This window comes from Pleurodeles waltl, chromosome 10, assembly GCF_031143425.1.
Source record: "Pleurodeles waltl isolate 20211129_DDA chromosome 10, aPleWal1.hap1.20221129, whole genome shotgun sequence".
Taxonomy (NCBI): domain Eukaryota; kingdom Metazoa; phylum Chordata; class Amphibia; order Caudata; family Salamandridae; genus Pleurodeles; species Pleurodeles waltl.
In genome coordinates, this window is record NC_090449.1 from 225485843 (window position 1) to 225505563 (window position 19721).

At 48.3% G+C, this 19721-nt stretch overlaps 1 protein-coding gene across 2 annotated transcripts in view; it reads right to left on the reverse strand.

Moving 5' to 3' along the window:
* SMG1 (SMG1 nonsense mediated mRNA decay associated PI3K related kinase) overlaps positions 1 to 19721 on the reverse strand; it is a 1401298-nt gene that overhangs the window by 679549 nt on the left and 702028 nt on the right. For both annotated transcript variants that reach the window (XM_069210224.1, XM_069210223.1), the window contains one exon: positions 4299 to 4476. In XM_069210224.1, the coding sequence (XP_069066325.1) occupies positions 4299 to 4476 (178 nt within the window). The remainder of the gene's footprint in view (positions 1 to 4298; positions 4477 to 19721) is intronic.

A 19721-nucleotide genomic window follows, 5' to 3' on the forward strand; every position in this document is an offset into this window, starting at 1 on the left:
CTAACCAGTCCCCATTACCAGTGCTCCTTCCATAAAACAAGACACCTGGCCACTTGATTCCCAAGTAACCAGGCCCTTCAGCCCCCTATAAGCCCCTAGTAAATGGTATCCCTGATACCTAGGGCATGGGTACTGAAGAGGGCCCCTCAGAGCTGCAGCACAACTTGTGCCACTCTGAGGGACCCAACACCAACCTTATGCAGACTGCCACTGCAGGCTGCGTGACAAGGTGCTCCCAAAATTGAAAACACAACATGGCACACAGTCTGTGACCCATGTCCCCTGAACACTGCAAAAACTATATGTTAAGTCACCCCTCTAGCAGGTCTTCCAGCCCTAAGGTAGGGTGAATTATATTACATGTTATTGCATACCTGCATGAGCAGATATGCCCCTGCTATGTCTTTGTCGATTCTCAGACATAGTAAGTCAACAGGAAAGCCATTTTAAATGAATGTGCTGGTCACTGGTCATTACGAGCTCCCAAGCTGCATGATGTTTTTTCTGAATCCTGGGATGTTTTCTATCAAAAATCTCAGAATAATTAACCCTCACTGACCCCGGTGATAGATTTATTTTAAAAAAATGCACACAGAGGGCACCTTAGAGGTGCCCCCTGAAAACCTACCAATTATTAGTGAGTTGACTGACTGATCCTGACCAGTTCAACCACCACAGAAACGTTTTTGGTCCCCCCAAGGTGAGAGCCAGCACTTTTGAAGGCCTGAGACAAAAGCCTGCACTGGGCAGAGGTGAGACCTCCTTTCCCAGGCAGGATGAACATTCCAGGGCAGGAAGCTTCAAAGGCCTTGCCACCTTTGTAATGAGACACAGGTCATTCCAGATGGCGGAGACAAACACCCCCGACCCCACTTCTGCGGCAGCACAGGAGGGACAATAGTTAAATTAGGAGTGCCCACTTCGTGCCTGACCCACCCTAAAGTGGATGAGCTGAATTGGAAGGCACTTTTTGAATTCCTCCATCTTGTTTGGAAGCAATTAGACCACTAGATATAGGGTTACGCCCACTTTCCAGCAGATATGGTCATAAGAAGGGTGTAGTCACCCTAAAAGTGGCCAGCCCATTGGCTACCACCTGACATTCCCTGTAACGCACCTAAATTGAGTATTCCGGTGGCACCCACAAACCCTAGAACTCATATTTAGACAGCATAAAAACACCCAGACAAAGAAGAGTTGCACCCGTGGAATAGGAAAAGAAGCAGCAGCTGACCTGGACCCAGCCCCTCCGGCCTGCCTACTGACCTCAAAGAATACTGCTCAAAAAAAGCTATCTCGTCCAGCCTTCAATAAAGATTCGGGTCCCTCGTGGGCAGCCGACTTGCCCTGCAAAAAGAAAACTCCCCCAAAAAAAGACTCTGCAGCTGCTGGAAACCAGACACCAGAAGCATTTACTGCACCAACATCCATCCACGAGTCGCGATGAAGCCAAACAACACTGCTAATGCAGGTCCCGGGACCCCAGCTGCCCAGAGGCCAAGTCCAGTGTGGTTTAACCCATCGTGGACTCACCTGAGACACCTGCAATCTCTGCACGCAGGACCCCCTCCCACTGGCTTGTGGAGAGAGAAAATCAGACAGTAACCACTGCACCTGTGACACCTGATCCGGGTGGGTCATTGGTGCCAACAACATCCCCTGGCTATCGGGAGCTCATCACGTCCACCCTGGGTACACATCTGACGGACTCCCCCACAACACCTGCAGCCTCAACATACAGGACCCCCCTGACCACGAGTGCTCTAGGACGTGAAAATCTGACGTCTAAGGACCCCCCTGCATCGGTCACCCCTGGGCACAGGAGAAAAGGACCAAAGGTGCACCTACGTCCCAGAGCACCCCAAGACTACTCCCTACCTGCTTGTTGTCCCTAACTGGCTTCCTAGCCAGAGCCTGCAGCTTGTCTTCATGAGGACCAAACTCCCATAGGAAACCATTGGGCACCCAACACCTTACTGCAAATCTGCACCTGGCCGCCCCAGTGCCACCAGTGTGACCTGTTGGTGTGGTTCTGATCAGTGCCCAGAACGTACCTTAACTAGTCGAGATTGGCTCTGTAAGTCGTTGTTAACCCTGTGTTTTCTGAACATGGTTTTCCTCCATAGGTTAACATTGAGAGAACTCTGAAAACTGCACTGTGTCTCTTACTGAAACTGTAAAGTTTTTAGGCTTAAAAGTCTACTTACCGGATTACAAAGTTCTTGGGTTTGAAACATCTGTAAAAAGAAATGTTATTTTTCTAAATTGCTCTCAGATTTATTTCTTGAGTGGGTGTCTCATTTATTGCCTCTGTGAGTACAACAAATGCTTAGCACTACCCTCTGATAAGCCTAACTGCTCGCCCACACTACAACAAATAGAGCATTAGTCCTATCCACTTTTGCCTATTCAATACCAATTGGGGACCCACTGGACTCTCTGCACAGTGTACTTCATTTTAGTGCACTATATAGAGAGACATATTCTTAAAGAACGCCTTTGCCATATTCTCCCCATGCCTCTTACCCTATCCTCGGACCCTGGTCCCTCTCCCACTGGCAAATGTAGTTGTGTTCAGCTTGGGGTTTAAATATAGGATCGCCCTTTGTAGCCACGTCATCCCATTTCAATGAAACCTGTTGTGGAAGTTGCTCTCCATGGGAGTCCTTTCTCGACTTGCTTTTCCTTTGACCTTCCTAAAGCTGGCTCAATGCAGGAGCTGTGAGAGTCTGGAGCTGCGTGCATTATCTATGAAGGAGTTGTTAAAGACAAAGGGATAAGTGGCCCTGAAGAGGGCATGAGCCCCTAGAGGTGGGAGATTATATAACAGTTGCTCTCTGAACAATGTCACCTAGGTGCAAATAGTAAAAGAGGAAGCTTTTTCAATTATCAGTGTCGAATTTTACAGCTTCATCCAAAAGGAACGTGGGACTGTCGAATCTTGGGATCCCTTTTGGTACATACCTGAAACCAGCGGCAGAAAAAAACAATCTAACATGAATTTCATGTCCATGTGCAAAGCTATTGCCAACTAAGGACAGAGTCACTGGGAGGCCCGTATTGCAGCATGGCACAGTGCAGGCTTGGGTGCTTTGAAGGCACCACTTTTAAGGTCTGGAGGTTCCACCCACATATTCAATTCAGTGAGGTGATTCATTTTGAAGGCATGCGGGGTAGAGAAATAATCACAGAAAGACATGATTGAAACAGTGAATGAAAGGAGCAAGGCTGCGTGTCATGATTGTCTTTATATTCACTGCAGAAGCAGAGGATGGCTTCTCTTTTAAGGCCATGACTTCAAAAAGGCATTATTTCAAGAAAAAAGTACTTGGTTTCAGAATCCAATCATCTTAGCCAAAGCAGAAGACTCCTCCAAATGAGGAACATATATCATTAGAAAACAGGAATGCAGTCCAACTCACTTTCATTCTGTAACCAAAATAGGGTTATGAATCCTCCATCAGTAGAAAAGAGGATGTAGTCACTCTACAAATCATCCCATTCTCAAAGGGGATAGAGAAGTAAAAGTTCTTTGACAAAAGAACACAAGTAAGGTCAAAATGCTGACATCATTAAGTCCTGGGAAACTCGTGAAGGTATGGAAATACTTATCTACCTTTTCAAGAGATTTAACTTTTCATTGGCTTTCAAATGCTCTTCTCCTAAGGCAAGATTGCTAATCAATTTATCACTAGTCTTGAATAAGATACAAATCTGTGTACAAAGGAAATTGTAAAGGAGCAGCTTGAGTTTAAGATCCCACCAATAAGATTGACACCTTTCTCCTATTAAAATGTGCTAGTGGCCAAAGCATTTACTCCTTTTGATGACAAGGTCATGTATATGGGCTGTGTAAAAATATGTAAAAAGAGCATCTAAGATTGCTTTAGCAAAAATAAAAAACTGGAGTCTAATATGATCGTACTTTGTAGAGCCTTAAATGCACCAATTTATAGTGAAGTTCCCAACTCTCAACTGGGCTTCAAAGATTTGGATGGAAACAGGTGTTTCAGCCCAAATCAGTATTGTTAATCAGTAGATATTTGCTCCCAGAAAAAAGTCTCAGAATTCTAAGAGTGCCATTAGGAAAGATGTGCCAACACAGATTTTTCTCACTCGATAAGGATGTAGATAGCATGAAATCCCCCTGAAATTCTGCATTCCAGGTTTACTGATACTCCCAGCACACGCAATACCTGGGAAGAATTACTGCATCACAATTACAGCAGTAGATATGATGGGGACCAACATATCAATAGATTAAGTGTAGTACTTTCTACTTTAATAAATTACTATACCTCTCCAGGGTGCAGTAGGTGTAGTTTCCAGTCCTTGTTCCAAATACTGCCGTAGTTCTCCAGCATGCTTTACTAACAACCTCAACAATCTCAAAGTTGCCATTACAATCACATCATCAGTGCTTTGTTTCGACACGTTCCTCAAATGCAGTCTTGGATCATCTTCATCAAGTGAAACCTAAACATGGTTGAAGTTCACACACAGTAAGAGTTTGCATAATAGCCTTTTTCAGCTTTCTGAATGCTTTAAGGAAAAAGACTTCTTTAAAATGAAATTTCAAATAAATAGTTTAGCAGAGCTAATTGTAAATCTCAAGATAACTTCAAACATCAAGATAATTTTCAAACATGTGGGTTGGCTATGTACGAATCGAAGAGCTATGGCAATAGGTGGTGGAAGTGATGGAAAACCTTAAACTATATATACACTCTGGATTATTTCAATTGAGAAGGCAGCTTGCCAAAATACACATTTGTCACTTAATCTCTTGAACACTGATATTAATGACAATTAAATGGAAAAGGGAAATGTTACTTACCCAGTAAGCATCTGTTTGTGGCACGTAGTGCTGTAGATTACATGCTCTGCATACTTCCGCCATCTAGTTTTGGATCCGGAAGGTTGCAAGTTATTTGTGTTCGAAAATTCTTTTGAGTCACAAAGTAGAGTGACTCCTCTTGCTGGCAATGTGCATGGTCCTCGACTCCATTTTCAGACTGTTTTCCCACAGGTGGTTGTGAATGTGGTGTAGAGTAAATATTAGCACATACAATGACCATGAGTGTGAACGTATATTAAGAAACTTTAATGGCCACAGGTGTCGAGGGAGGCGGGTGGGCACATGTGAATCTACAGCACTAGATGCCACAAACAAATGCTTACTGGTTAAGTAACATTTTCAGTTTGATGGCATGTGTGGCTGCAGAAACATGCTCTGTAAAGCATGGCCTTTCGAGAAGTAGTGGCTAACCTGTGAGTGTTAAAGTACTTTGAAAAAGGGTACGTAGAAGTGCCTGACCTACACTGGCTTGCTCACCTCAGGAGGTCAGAAATCTATCTAGGGTGGCTGCGCTGGTTTAGACCAGTCAGTCAACACACTAGCAGTCAGGTAGGTTTCAGGGGACACCTCTAGGTGCATGTATTAATAAACTATCACTGGACTCAGCGAGCGGTTATTAACACAAATTGTTTGATACCAAACATCCCTATGTTCTGAGAAGCCCTCATGTCGCCGTTGAGCTCGTATTAACCAGTGTCCAGCATATGTACTTAAAATGGCTTCCTTCTCCACTTACTCTGCATAAAAATCGACAATGACACAATTCTAACATGAGATTCCTTATCTTGGAATAGATAAAGCAATACCTCCCTGGAGGTGGGTCTGCAAACTGGCTTAAACCCATGAATCCTAAAGGACCAAATGAGCAAAATGCCCATCTCCATGGACTTGACACTCCAGACAGTAGTGTTTTGTGAATGTGTTACACTCGTGTAGCAGCCTAAGAAAGGTCCATGACAGATACTCCATGGGCTATAGCAGTAGAGGCTGTTTTGATTCTGGTGGAATTAGCCCGCAAGCATTCAGGAGGCTGGTTCATAGGCAGTGCGTAGCAGATATTTATGCAGAACATGGTCCAAATGGAGTTGGCCTTTTCCTGCATTGCCTTGCCTTTTTTTTTGGTCCAAAAAACCCAATGAAGAGCTGATCATCCACCTAGTGTTCTAAGGTATGACTAATGTTAAGGTAGAGAACTCCTTCAGAGTCCAGTTGATACGGCCTCTCCTCAGAGGAATTAGGCGGGGCGAAAAAAGTTGATAGTGTGACATTCAGGCTGCTATGAAATGGGGTCCTCACTTTCAGCAGAAAACAGGCCCAGGTCGGAAGAAGCAGTTTCTCTGGGTAGATGCTGGTGTAAGGAGGGTTAACAGAAAGAGCCTGAAGCTTGCTTACGCTCATGGCCAACGTAATTGCCACTAAAAAGGCTATCTCAAATGTCAGAAGCCTCAAAGGGTGGGTGTCTATGGGTTAAAAGGTTACTTACCTTCAGTAATGCCTTATCTGGTAGAGACCATATCAAGTTGCAGATTCCTTACCTTAGGATTTCCCCCAGGCGTACTGAAGATGGTCCCTCAGAGCTGCAGCACAACCTTTGCCATTCTGAGTGACCCAGCACCAAACTTATGCAGACTGACAATGCAGATTGCATGACAAGGTGCTCTCAAAACTGAAAACACTTGTGTGCCATGTCCCTAAAAACACTGCTTGTAATATCTGTAAGAACCCCTACAGCAGGGCTTCCAGCCCTAAGACAGGGTGCATTATATTACAAGTGAGGTCATATATGCATGAGAAAATATGCCCCTACCATGTCTTTGTTGATTTTTAGACATAGCAGTGAAGCCATTCTAAATACATGTGCTGGACACGAATCAATACGAATTCCCCAGCGGCATTATGGCTTCAGTGAAATTAGGGATGTTTTGTATCAAATATCTCATATGAATAAACCCTCACTGACTCCAGTGATTGCTTTGCTAACGCACCCAGAGGGCACCTGAGAGTTGCCCCATGAAAAACCTATTGACTGCTAGTGTGTTGACTGACTGGTCTCAACTAGTCCAGCCACCACAGACATGTTTCTGACCTCCTGAGGTGACAGCCCTTGCTCTCAGAGACCAGGAACAAAGCCTGAGGCAGAGGTCTTGACTCTTCCTACCTGTAGGATGTGCATTCCAGGACGGGGAGCTTCAAAGGCCCAGCCACCTTTGTTATGTGACAGAGGCTCCCCAGAGGGCTTAGATGACCAACCCCTATACTGATTCCACTTCTGGGCTGCAAGACAGGCAGGAAATTTGGTAAGATTAGGATGTGTGCCCATATCATGCCGGTCCCACCCCTAAGGCGGACTAACTGATGTTAACACTACTTTTCAAATTCCTCCATCTTGTTTTGGACGGAATTAGCATTCTAGGGACAGGGTTATGCCCAGTTCGCACCAGAAGTGGTCATACAGAGGGTGCAGACACTGAAGGTAGGCTACCCTTTGGCTGCTACCCATCACTCCCCTTAACACCTATAAATTGAGTATTTAGGTGGCACCCCTGAACCCAAGAACTCAGATTCAACTGGCCAAAACAAGAAGGATAAAGAAGAGTCACTGCCCGGCGAGAACAGCAGAAGTGTTTGAACTTTTTCTGCAAAACCCTGCCTACTCACAACTCTCTTGACAACAGCGACAGAAAGACTCGTCCTGCAAGCTGGAGAGCTACCAAAGTTCCATGTAGCCTGCTAGCACTTTGAAAATCGCAACCAGTCTACCTCAGGAGTAGAGGAGCTACTTCCCTGTGGTCTGCAGGCACCAACAAGCAGAATCCAGTCCACCGCCCTGCAGTTCCACAGCCCGACCGGTACCACAGATGACCAGGAGAAGGTACTCGTGCTCTGGAGGACCAGATTCGTCTCCCCACCAAGTGTGAAGGCAACAGGACCAAACAAAGTCCTGCAGCACTAACCCCTATGGTATCAAACAACCTGCCCCAAGCAGCCACAGTGAGAGTACAGTCTTGGTTCCCACTACACCATGACTGAGTAGCCATAGAGGGACATCAACACCAAAGAGACCCACTTTGTGAGCAGAACAGCTGTCGAGATTTTGCCCTCGTCAGCTTTTGGCCCCTAAACGCGAGGAGCACCTTTGTGCACCAGCCCTGCTACCCTAACCACTGTTCACCCGAGTTGCCCAGCCCGGGTCCCAAAGAACCAGCGATGTCCTCTTGCTCAAAGACCCCATGCGACCCAAGCCCCCGTTTGGGAGCTCTCGGACTTGTTCCCAAATCCCCCTGTGCAGCATATTTCCAGGTGGCCAACCTGAAACGTAGCGCACCCAGCTACAACCTCACCAGCACTATGCTCCCGGTAAAACCCATGAAGTTCCCGAAGAACTGCTGGTAGTACTTTGGACCTTGGCCCACTACAACTCTAAACCTTGAAGGTGAATACCTGAAACCAACTGTATCTATCTTTATGCATCTCTGGCCTCTGTAGCTTCCTACACACCCACATAACCAACCTAGAGTTGATTATCAACCAGAAATCTTTGATGCGATCAAGCTAGGAGGCCAACGCTTTAGAAGGATGTGGAGGTGCGTAAAAAGAAGGCAAGGTGATTGATTGGCCTACAGGGAAGGTCATAACCACTTTTGGCAAAAAGGAGGCCCTAGTGTGAAGCACCACTTTGTCAGGATAGATGGAAAAGTAGCGTGGCACAGACGACAATGTCTGCAGTTCTCACACTGCAGGCAGATGTGAAGGCCAAAAGGAAGGCTGTTTTCAAAGTGAGAAGCCTGAGTGGACAATTGTGAAGAGGCTCGAAAGGAGAACACATCAAAAATGCCAAAACCAAATTCAAGTCTTATTGGGGCATAGTGAAATGGGACAGATGTATGAGTAAGGTCTTTGAACAACCTACTTGCAACAGGAGACAAAGAAGGTTGATCAGGTAATAGTAAAAAAGCAAAGATCGCCGACAAATAACCTTCGAGAGTGCCTATGGAGCCCTTCTGGGCCAAAGAAAGAATAAACAACAAAACCTCAGAGAGAGGGGCAGGCGAGGGGGTTAGATTTCAACAGATGTGTCTGTGCACCATGCCATAAATTTCTTCAAACAACAGTCTTATCCATTTAGGTGAACAGACACCTGGCTGCCAAAATTAAGTAAAAGACGTTGGACGGAAGGTCAAAAGCTGTCAACTGTCGCTGCTCAATCTCCACACAAGAATGTGGAGAGTGGGCAGGTTCAGTGCAGAACCCTCTCCTGCGGGTGAGACAGAAGATCCTACACATAAAGCAGTCTGATTTGAGGAACAATGGACATGCTCAAGTGCTCGGGATACCAGACTCTTCGTGCCTGGAGCCACAAGGATTACTTGGGCCCAGACCTTCTTTATCTTCTTGACAACTACATGAAGAAGTGGTGCAGTGATGAAGAAATCTAACCAAGGCTCTCTCCACTGCTGCAAGAGATCTTGCACCACCTACAGATGAAGACGCCACTCATGATCCGGTAGACATGTTCAGATGAGTTTGCCTGTTGCAGAGCTCAGAGAGCCCGCCAGATGTTGAACCACCAGGGATATGACCTGTTGTTACAGCCATGTTCAGAGGCGCACAAACTCCTGACAAATGGTTCACAACCCCATCCCGCCCTGCTTGTTGCAGAACCAAATGGCGGCAGTGTTGTCTGTGAACACCTGCAGCATTTTCCTTGACAGATGGAAGAAATTACTTCAATACTAACCAGATCGCACAGAGCTCCAAAAGGTTGATGTGGAGATCGGACTCCGCCACAGACCAGATACCACTGATCTTCACCTCTCCCAGATGACCACCCCATCTAAGGACAGACGTAACTGTCGCTACTACAAGGTCTGGTTGGGGAAACTAGAGGTATCTGCCTCTGACCTAATTGCCATTCGTTAACCACCACTGCTGGTCTTGAGCAGCTCCCTCAGAGATCTGGATCTTGTCGGAGAAATTCTCCTGATGCTGCGTCCACTGCATCCTCAGGTCCCACTTTAGAGCATGCATATGCCATCTGACATGCCTCACCAGCAGGATGCAGGAGGCCCAGCAGCCTCAGAGTCATTCTCAGTGAAATCCAGGACAGAGGCTGAAATATCAGTATCATATCCCAAATATCCTGGACTCACCACTCGTGAGGATAAGGCTGATACTGCACAGTGTCCAGAACAACTCTGATGAAAGGGAGCGTCTGAGAGGGAGTCAGGTGTGACTTCAGCACATTTATAGTGAACCCCAGTGTAGGAAGTTGGCTCTGTATATACTATTTCAAAGCAAGAAATAGTGTGCACAGAGTCCAAGGGTTCCCCTTAGAGGTAAGATAGTGACAAAATGAGAATACTAATGCACTATTTTGTGGTAGTGTGGTCGAGCAGTAGGCTTATCAGAGGGTAGTGTTAAGCATTTGTTGTACACACACAGGCAATAAATGAGGAACACACACTGTAGGAAGTTGGCTCTCTATGTACTATTTCAAAGTAAGAAATAGCATGCACAGAGTCCAACGGTTCCCCTTAGAGGTAAGATAGTGGCAAAAAGAGATAATTCTAATGCTCTATTTTGTGGTAGTGTGGTCGAGCAGTAGGCTTATCAGAGGGTAGTGTTAAGCATTTGTTGTACACACACAGGCAATAAATGAGGAACACACACTCAAAGACAATTCCAGGCCAATAGGTTTTTATATAGAAAAATATATTTTCTTAGTTTATTTTAAGAACCACAGGTTCAAGATTTACAATCAATACTTTACATGAAAGGTATTTCACTCAGGTATCATAGGAACTTTGAATCAGCAAAATAGCATGTACAGTTTTAGAAAAAATGGCAATAAGCTATTTTAAAACTAGACACAGGGCAAATTTCAACAGTTCCTGGGGGAAGTAAGTATTTGTTAGTTTCGCAGGTTAGTAAACCACCGACAGGGTTCAAAGTTGGGTCCAAGGTAGCCCACCGTTGGGAGGTTCAAGGCAACCCCAAAGTTACCACACCAGCAGCTCAGGGCTGGTCAGGTGCAGAGGTCAAAGTGGTGCCCAAAACACATAGGCTTCAATGGAGAAGGGGGTGCCCCGGTTCCAGTCTGCCAGCAGGTAAGTACCCGCGACTTTAGAGGGCAGACCAGGGGGGTTTTGTAGGGCACGGGGGGGGGGGGGGGGGGGGGGGAGACGCAAGTCAGCATAAAAAGTACACCCTCAGCGGCACGGGGGCGGCCGGGTGCAGAGTGCAAAGAGGCGTTGGGTTCGCAATAGGTTTCAATGGGAGACCCAGGGGTCTCTTCAGCGAAGCAGGCAGGCAAGGGGAGGGGGGGGCGGGGCTCCTCGGGGTAGCCACCACCTGGGCAAGGGAGAGGGCCACCTGGGGGTCGCTTCTGCACTGGAGGTCGGATCCTTCAGGTCCTGGGGGCTGCGGTGCAGTGTATTTACCAGGCGTCGGGTTCTTAGAAGCAGGCAGTCGCGGTCAGGGGGAGCCTCTGGATTCCCTCTGCAGGTGTCGCTGGGGTGGCTCAGGGGGGTCAACTCTGGCTACTCACAGGGTCGCCGCGGAGTGCTCCCTGTAGTGTTAATTCTCCGCAGGTCGAGCTGGGGGCGTCGGGTGCAGAGTGGAAAGTCTCACACTTCCAGCGGGAAACGTGCAGTCCTTTAAATGTTGTTTCTTTGTTGAAAAGTTGTAGCTTCTTTGGAACAGAGCAGCTGTCCTCTGGAGTTCTTGGTCCTTTTAGATGCAGGGTAGTCCTCTGAGGGTTCAGAGGTCGCTGGACCCTGGGGGACACGTTGCTGTTGCAGTTTTTCTTGAAGTGGGGAGACAGGCCAGTAGGGCTGGGGCCAAAGCAGTTGGTGTCTCCGTCTTCTCTGCAGGGCTTTCAGGTCAGCAGTCCTCCTTCGTCTTCAGGTTGGAGGAATCTATCTTCCTAGGTTCTGGGAGGTTAGTAGCCAATGGCTACTAGCCCTGAGGGTGGCTACACCCTCTTTGTGCCTCCTCCCGGTGGGGAAGGGGGCACATCCCTAATCCTATTGGGGGAATCCTCCATCTGCAAGATGGAGTATTTCTAAAAGTCAGAGTCACCTCAGCTCAGGACACCTTAGGGGTTGTCCTGACTGGCCAGTGACTCCTCCTTGTTTTTCTCATTATCTCCTCTGGCCTTGCCGCCAAAAGTGGGGCCGTGGCCGGAGGGGGGCGAGCATCTCCACTAGCTGGAATGCCCTGTGGCGCTGTGACGCATCCGACGGGACGAGCGACCTCTGAGGACTCAGAGGACTGCCCTACACCTAAAGGACCAAGAAACTCCAGAGAACAGCGACACTGTTCAGAACCTGCAACAACTTTGCAACACAGAAGCATCTTTTTAAGAACTCTGACTTCCTGCCGGAAACGTGAGACATCACAGTCTGCACCCAACACCCCCGCCTCGAGTTCAGGAGAACCAACACCGCAGAGAGGACTCCCAGGCGACTCCAACGACGTGGTCACCCTGAATCGACATGCCTACAACATCTGAGTGACCCCAGGGTCCCTCCATCGAATCCTATTGCAAACCCGACGGCCTGTTTGCCCACTGCACCCGGCTGCCCCTGTGCCGCTGAGGGTGTGTTTTGTATGCCTACTTAGGGCCCCCCAGTGCTCTACTAAGCCCCCTTACCTGCCAGCAGACTGGAACCGGAGCACCCCCTGTCTCCATAGGCACCCATGTTATTTTTGGTTCCTCTTTGACCTCTGCACCTCACCAGCCCTGTGTTGCTGGTGCTGGGTGACTGTGGTTGACTCAAACCCGCAACAGTGGGATACCTATGCCCCGGAGACTGAACTTGTAAGTGCTTTCTTACCGTATTAGTCAAACTGTACTTACCTCCCCCAGGAACTGCTGAATTTTGCACTGTGTCCACTTTTAAAATAGCTTATTGCAATTTTATGAAAAACTGTGTACATTACTGTTTTGGTTCAAAGTTCTAACTATACCTATGCCAAGTACCTTAAATTTAATGTACTTACCTGCAATTTGAATCTTGTGGTTCTAAAATAAATTAAGAAAATAATATTTTTCTATATAAAAACCTATTGGCCTGGGGTTAGGTCATTGAGTGTGTCTTCTCATTTATTGCATGAGAGTGTACAACAAATGCTTAACACTACCCTCTGGTAAGCCTAACTGCTAAACCACACTACCAGAAATAGAGCATTAGTATTATCTATTATTGCCTCTGTCAAGCCTCTTGGGGAACCCCTGCAATCTGTGCCTACTGGATCTCATTTTGATATAGTATATACAGAGCCAGCTTCCTCGATTGGTAGCAGCGATGGGATCTAAAACTTTCCATTTGCTGGACTACTCAGCCAATACCTGATCACATGACTAAATTCCAAAATTGTCATTAGAAAATTTATATTTGAATTTTGACTATTTTTCCAAATTTTTAAAAGTCTTGCTAGGGCCTTGTGTAAGACCCTGTTAGCATCTCTTTTTTAAGTTTTAAAGTTTTGTAAAAGTTAGGATTTAAGTACTAGAAGTAGCTATTAGTTTCTTAAAAAGTAATCCCAACTTTTAGAGACATAATGAGTAACTCAGAGGAGATGGTGATGGAACTTAACCTCACCCCTTACCTGCATCTAGGGATGACAGTGCTAAGTTAAGAAAGTAAGTTAAGAAAAATTAAAAGTGGGTCCAACCCTACCAAGGTCAAGGAGCTCTTGGCAGAGTACACTAGGGCCCACCTAACTGAAGGGGAAGATCTCCCCATAGATGGGGAATTAGTTCGGGATCTGGGGGTAGAACCCCCACCCACCCCTTACTCCCTCCTACCCTAACTAGAAAGACCAGGGTTCCAAGACCCCCGTTTCCACAAATCAGAGTCCGAGATTCTGGTTCAACCACAGGGTAGTCCAGTTCCTCTGTGAAGATTGAGAGCAGCCTCAATGAAGAGGACATCCTTTTAGCAAGAATGGCCAAAAGATTAGCTTTGGAGAAACAGCTCCTAGCTATAGAAAGGGAGAGACAAGACATTGGTTAAGCACCCATACATGGTGGCAGCAATATAAACAGGGTCACAGAGAATACGGACATCCTAAAAATCCCCAAAGAGATTGCGTCAAAATATGAAGAAGGTGATAATATCACCAAATGGCTCACAGCCTTTGAGAGAGCTTGTGCATCCAGAAAATTAAGCAGATCTCACTGGGGAGCTCTCCAGTGGGAAATGTTCACTATAAGTGTAGGGATAGACTCCTCACACTCTCTGGTAAATATGCAGAATCTTATGACCTCATGAAGGCTACCCTGATTGAGGGCTTTGGATTCTCCACTGAGGAGTATAGAATTAGCTTCAAGGGGGCTCACAAAACCTGGAGCCAGTCCTGCATTGATTTTGTTGACTTGTCAGTCCAAACACTAGATGGTTGGATAACTGGCAGTGAAGTGCATGGCTATGATGGGCTGTATAATTTATTTATGAAAGAAAATCTGCATGTGCTTGACACTGGTAATTATGAGTTCCCCAGCTCCATGATGACTTCTCTGAATCCTGAGATTTTGGTATCAAAGATCTCACAATAATAAACCTGCAATGACCCCAGTGATGGATTTATTAATAAATGCACTCAGATGGCACCTTAGTGGTGCACCCTGAAAACCTACCCAGCTACTGGCGTGTTCACTTACTGGTCCAACCCGGTGCAGCCACTTTAGACTGAGTTCTGCTCCCCTGAGCTGAGAGCCAACGCCCTCAAAGGTGAAGAACAAAGGTCTGCTCTGGTGGAGGTGATAACACCTTGTCCAGAGCAGGATCGACATTACAGGGCGGAGAGCTTCAAAGGCTTAGCCACCTTTGAAATGCAACACAGGTCACTCCAAATGAGGCGATGACCAACCTCCCTGTCCTGACCCCACTAGTGGCGGCAGCACAGGTGGGAAAATTAGGGAGATTAGGGGGTGTGCCCACTTCATGCCAGTCCCACCTCTAAGGTGGACGAGTTGAAGTGGACATTGTAGGAAAGTTCCCCCTTTCTTGGCATGGTTATCTCCATTTTCTGCCTGTTGTCAATGTGTTCGACTGTGTTCACTGGGATCCTGCTAACCAGAACCCCAGTGACTATGCTCTCTCCACCAAATTTGGTTGCTACTAATCTTTTCTCCCCACAATTGGCATACTGGTGTCCCCATGTAAGTACCTAGTATATGGTACCTAGGTACCCAGGGCATTGTGGTTCCAGGGGATCCCTATGGGTTGCAGCAGTTATTTTGCCACCCACAGGGAGCCCAGGCAAAGGCTTCTGCAGGCCAGCCATTGCAGTCTGCATGAACCGGGTGCACGCACCCGGTTTCACTACAGGTCACTGCACCAGGTCACTGTAAGTCACCCCTATGGTAGGCCCTTTCAGCCCAGAGAGCAGGGTGCAGGTACCTGCTAGTGCAGGGGTGCCCCAGGAAATCCAGCTCCATTTAACTGGACTTTGTGAGTGTGGAGACGCCATTTTATGTGTGTACTGGACATAGGTCACTACCTATATCAAGCTACATAATGGCAATTCCGAATCTAGGCATATTTGGTATCAAGCATGTCTGAATCATACCACAATACTGTTGCAAGTATTAGAAGTAGGATTTCATACACTCTGGGGGCTTCTTAGAGGACCCCCAGCATTGCTACCACTTACAGGGTTTTCCTGGGCAGCCCAGCTGACGCCACCCCTTAGATGGGTTTCTGCCCTCCTGCTGCTTGATCTCATCAAGCCCAGGAGGACAGAACAAAGTATTTCCTTTGGGAGAGGAGGTAACATCCTCTCCCTTTGAAAATAGGTGTGACTGGCTTGGGAGGGGTAGCCTCCCCACAAACCACTGGTTTTGCTTTGAAGGGCACATTTGGTGGCTTCCGTGCATATACTAGTCCATACCAGTTCAGAGACCCCCCCCAGTCCCTGCTCTGGCACGAACTGGACAATGGAAAGGGGAGTGACCACTCCCCTGTCCATCACCACCCTAGGGGTGGTGCCCAGAGCTCCTCCAGACGGTCCCTGGGTTCTGCCATCTTTATACCAAGGTTGATAGGGAACTCTGGGAGCATCTGAGTGGCAAGGCGAGGCAGGTGACGTCAGAGGCACCCTTTGATAGGTAGTTACCTGGTTAGGTGACCAAGCTCCCTCTTTGGGCTACATACGGTCTTCCTCTGGGGTGGGTCCTCAGATTCGGCTTACAAGATTCCAGCAGGACTCCTCTGCAACCTCTGCTTCGACTTCTGGCCTCAAGAACCGCGACTGGACCCTCCAGAAACCTACAAGCAGCAGATCCACGAGAAAGACTCTTCTGCAATATTGTATCCGGAATTCCTGCAAGCATTTCAACATTTCCGTGGCTTTGCATCCTAAGAAGACTGCAACTCTTCAGTCTGCACAAGAAGAAGAAGGAATCTCCCATGGGGTGAAGGCATCACTCTTCCCTGTAACTACAGGTACCTGGCCGCAACAACGACCAGCTGGGTGGATCTCCCCTCATCCTGAGTGGCATGGATCCTGCATCATGGGTGGTGGTCCGGAGAGTCTCCCTTGGTCCTCTCTGCCAGCTGTCGCACTTTGGTGGTGGTAAGTCCTTTCCACTCCACGCAAGACAGTACCCCTGTGCACCTCGTCCTTTGCAGCAGCCAAGGCTTGCTGCTTCACCTCCAAGGGGAACTTCAGGCGATGTGTAGCTCCACCCCCCAGCACTCCCTCCTTTTGGGGGGTGGGGGGGCTTGAGTATTAGCACATTTAACAGGTAAGTACATGAATTAAGATTCCAGTCTTCAGGGTTTAGGATGTCCAAAGGTCAAAGTTTAAGTTGACCCCAAAAGTGCACCACCAGCAACACAGGGTCAGCTGAGTGCAGACGTCAAATTTGGCGTCGGGTTTGCAATGGAATCCTATAAGGACAGTGGGGACTTAGTAGAAAAAAGATTGCAGGTAAGTGCCCGCAGTTACAGGACGCAGCGCTAGGCGGTTTAGGGCAGCACCAGTGGGTGGGGGGGAATGGGGCACACAAGTCAGCACCAAATGCACATCCTCAACAGCACAGAGGCGGCCGGGTGCAGGGTGCAAACACAGCTTCAGGTGCCTAAGGCTTTTCAATAGGGGGAACCCTTGGAGTCACAAAGATGCTGCAGGATGGGTCAAGGGGGTCAGTTGCGAGAAATCAAAGGCTGGACAAGTATGAGAGGCACCTGGTGGGTGTTGCTGGACTGTCGGTCGGAGGGGTCAACCCAGGGTAGACTCTGGGTCAAAATTACCTGGGAACCTTCTCTGGACCAGTGGGCCACAGGCCGTGGGTGACTGGTGCAGAGTGGGCATGGCTCACGGATCTCGAGTGGTTCTGGAGTCCTTTTGGAGAGCTTCTTCCGGACATAGCCGCTGCTCTGTGGAGTTCTTGGTCCTCTGCTGGGCAGTCAGCCCTCTGACGGTTTGTTGAGGTCACTAGTAGTAGAAAAGTGCCCCGTTGGCATGGTTACCCCCCCACCACTTTTTGCCTCCTATTGATGCTAACTTTGATTGAAAGTGTGCTGGGATCCTGCGAACCAGGCCCCAGCACTAGTGTTCTTTCCCGAAATCTGTAACTTTGTTTCCCCAATTGGCACACCCATGGCACGCAGTTAAGTCCCTTGTAAAAGGTACCCGTGGTACCAAGGGCCCTGTGTACAGTGAAGGTCCCCAATGGCTGCGGTATATTATGCTACCCTGGGAGACCCCTCACCAAGCACATGCCTCTGCAGCTTGTGTGTGCTGGTGGGGAGAAAAGGGCAAAGTTGACATGACACCCCTCTCAGGATGCCATGCCCACAAACCACTGCCTGTGGCATAGGTAAGACATACCTCTAGCAGGCCTTACAATTAGGGAAAACAGGGAGGATTGACCACCCCAGCTAGGACCACCCCTAAGGTGCCCAGAGCTGAGGTGACCCCCCTCCCTGCAGAATCCTCCATCTGGGTTTGGAGAACGGGAACCAACAGGGTTAGGTTTGTGTCTCCCCTCTCCAAAGGGAGTGGATACAAGAAAGGTGTAGCCACCCTCAGGGACAGTAGCCATTGGCTATTGCCCTCTGACCCCTGAAACGCCCCATAATCCAGGATTTAAGGGCCTCCTTAAACCCAGCTCACCAGATTCCTGGCGACCTGACAAGAAAGAAGGACAGCTAAGCTGAACCTCCAGCAGAGAAGAAGGGAGACGCAAACTGACTCGGCCCCAGCACTACTGGCCTGTCTCCTGCTTCAAAGAACCTGCAACAAGAAGGCGATGCATCCTGTGGGACTAGTGACTTCTGGCAAGAACCAGAGGACTGACCTGCACCCCAAAGGACCAAGAACTCCTGCGGACAGCAGCCCTGTCCAAAAAGAAACTACACCAAAGGACTCCAGGACCTCCCTGGATCCGCAAATCCAAACCACTCTGCACCCGACGCCCATGGCCTGTGTCCAGGTGGCCCAAACGGCTAGAGAGGATCCTCAGGCAATTCCGATCAAGTGCCCACCCTGGGTCAACCTCTCCTGCCCCTCACGACACCTGCAGTGTGAATCCAGAGGACCCCCACCGACCGCAAAATCTCCAGACGAGGACATCGGACGCCTAAAGGTGCACTGCACCCGCAGCCCCAGGCCTTGGAGAACCCAACCACCGGCGCAGTAACGTTTAGCAGGCGGCCCTCCTACTTGTCCAGTCTGTGGTTTTCCCAAATCGACACCTGGGACCCAGTCTGTAGCATCTAAGTGACCCCCAGGGTCCCCTCATAAAAAAGGTTTGGGAGCCTGACGCTCTGTTTGCACATTCCACCCGGTGGCCCCTGTGCCGCTGAGGGTGTGTGTTTGGTGCCTACTTGTACCTCCCCCTACACCTGTGCACCTCTAAATTCACCAGGTCTGCCCTCCAAAGACACGGGTACTTACCTGCCAGCAGATCTGAAACCGAGGGCCCCCAGTCTCCATAGGACGGGCCAGAGTTGCTGGTGGTGGGTATTTGGGGTTAACTTGAACCCCAACCTGTGGATATCTTAACCCCCAGAGAATGGAACTCTAAGTCAAGTACTTACCTGGAAATCGCACTAACTTTTCTTCCCCTCAGGAACTGTTTGTGAAAAGTGTCCATTTTTAAAACAGATTATTGCCAATATTTCAAAAACTGTATATCTTACCGATTTCAAACAAAGTACTATTGATATATGTGACAAATACGAATCTATTGAAGTACTTAACTGCAACTTGAATTTTGTGATTCTAAAAATAAATTAAGAAAATATATTTTGCTATATGAAAAACAATGGTCTAGAGTTAAGTCATTAAGTATGTGCTTCTTCTATTGTCTGTGTGTACAACAAATGCTTTGCACCACACTGATAAGCCTAACTGCTCGACCACACTACCACAAAAGAGAGCATTAGTATTATCTACTTTAGCCTCTGTTAAGCCTCTGGGGAACCCTTGAACTTTGTGCACACTATGGGGGTCATTCTAACCCTGGCGGTCGGCGACCGCCAGGGCTAAAATGACGGAAGCACCGCCAACAGGCTGGCGGTGCTTCCTGGCCAATTCTGACCGCGGCGGTAAAGCCGCGGTCAGAAAACCGGGTCCGGCGGTTTCCCGCCGGAATTCCCCCGGTTGGCCAAATCCATGGGGATTCCGACCCCCTTCCCGCCAGCCTGTTCCTGCCGGTTTTTACCGCCAGGAACAGGATGGCGGGAACGGGTGTCGTGGGGCCCCTGCACTGCCCATGCCACTGGCATGGGCAGTGCAGGGGCCCCCTAACAGGGCCCCAGCATGATTTTCACTGTCTGCATAGCAGACAGTGAAAATCGCGACGGGTGAAACTGCACCCGTCGCACCCCTGCAACACCGCCGGCTC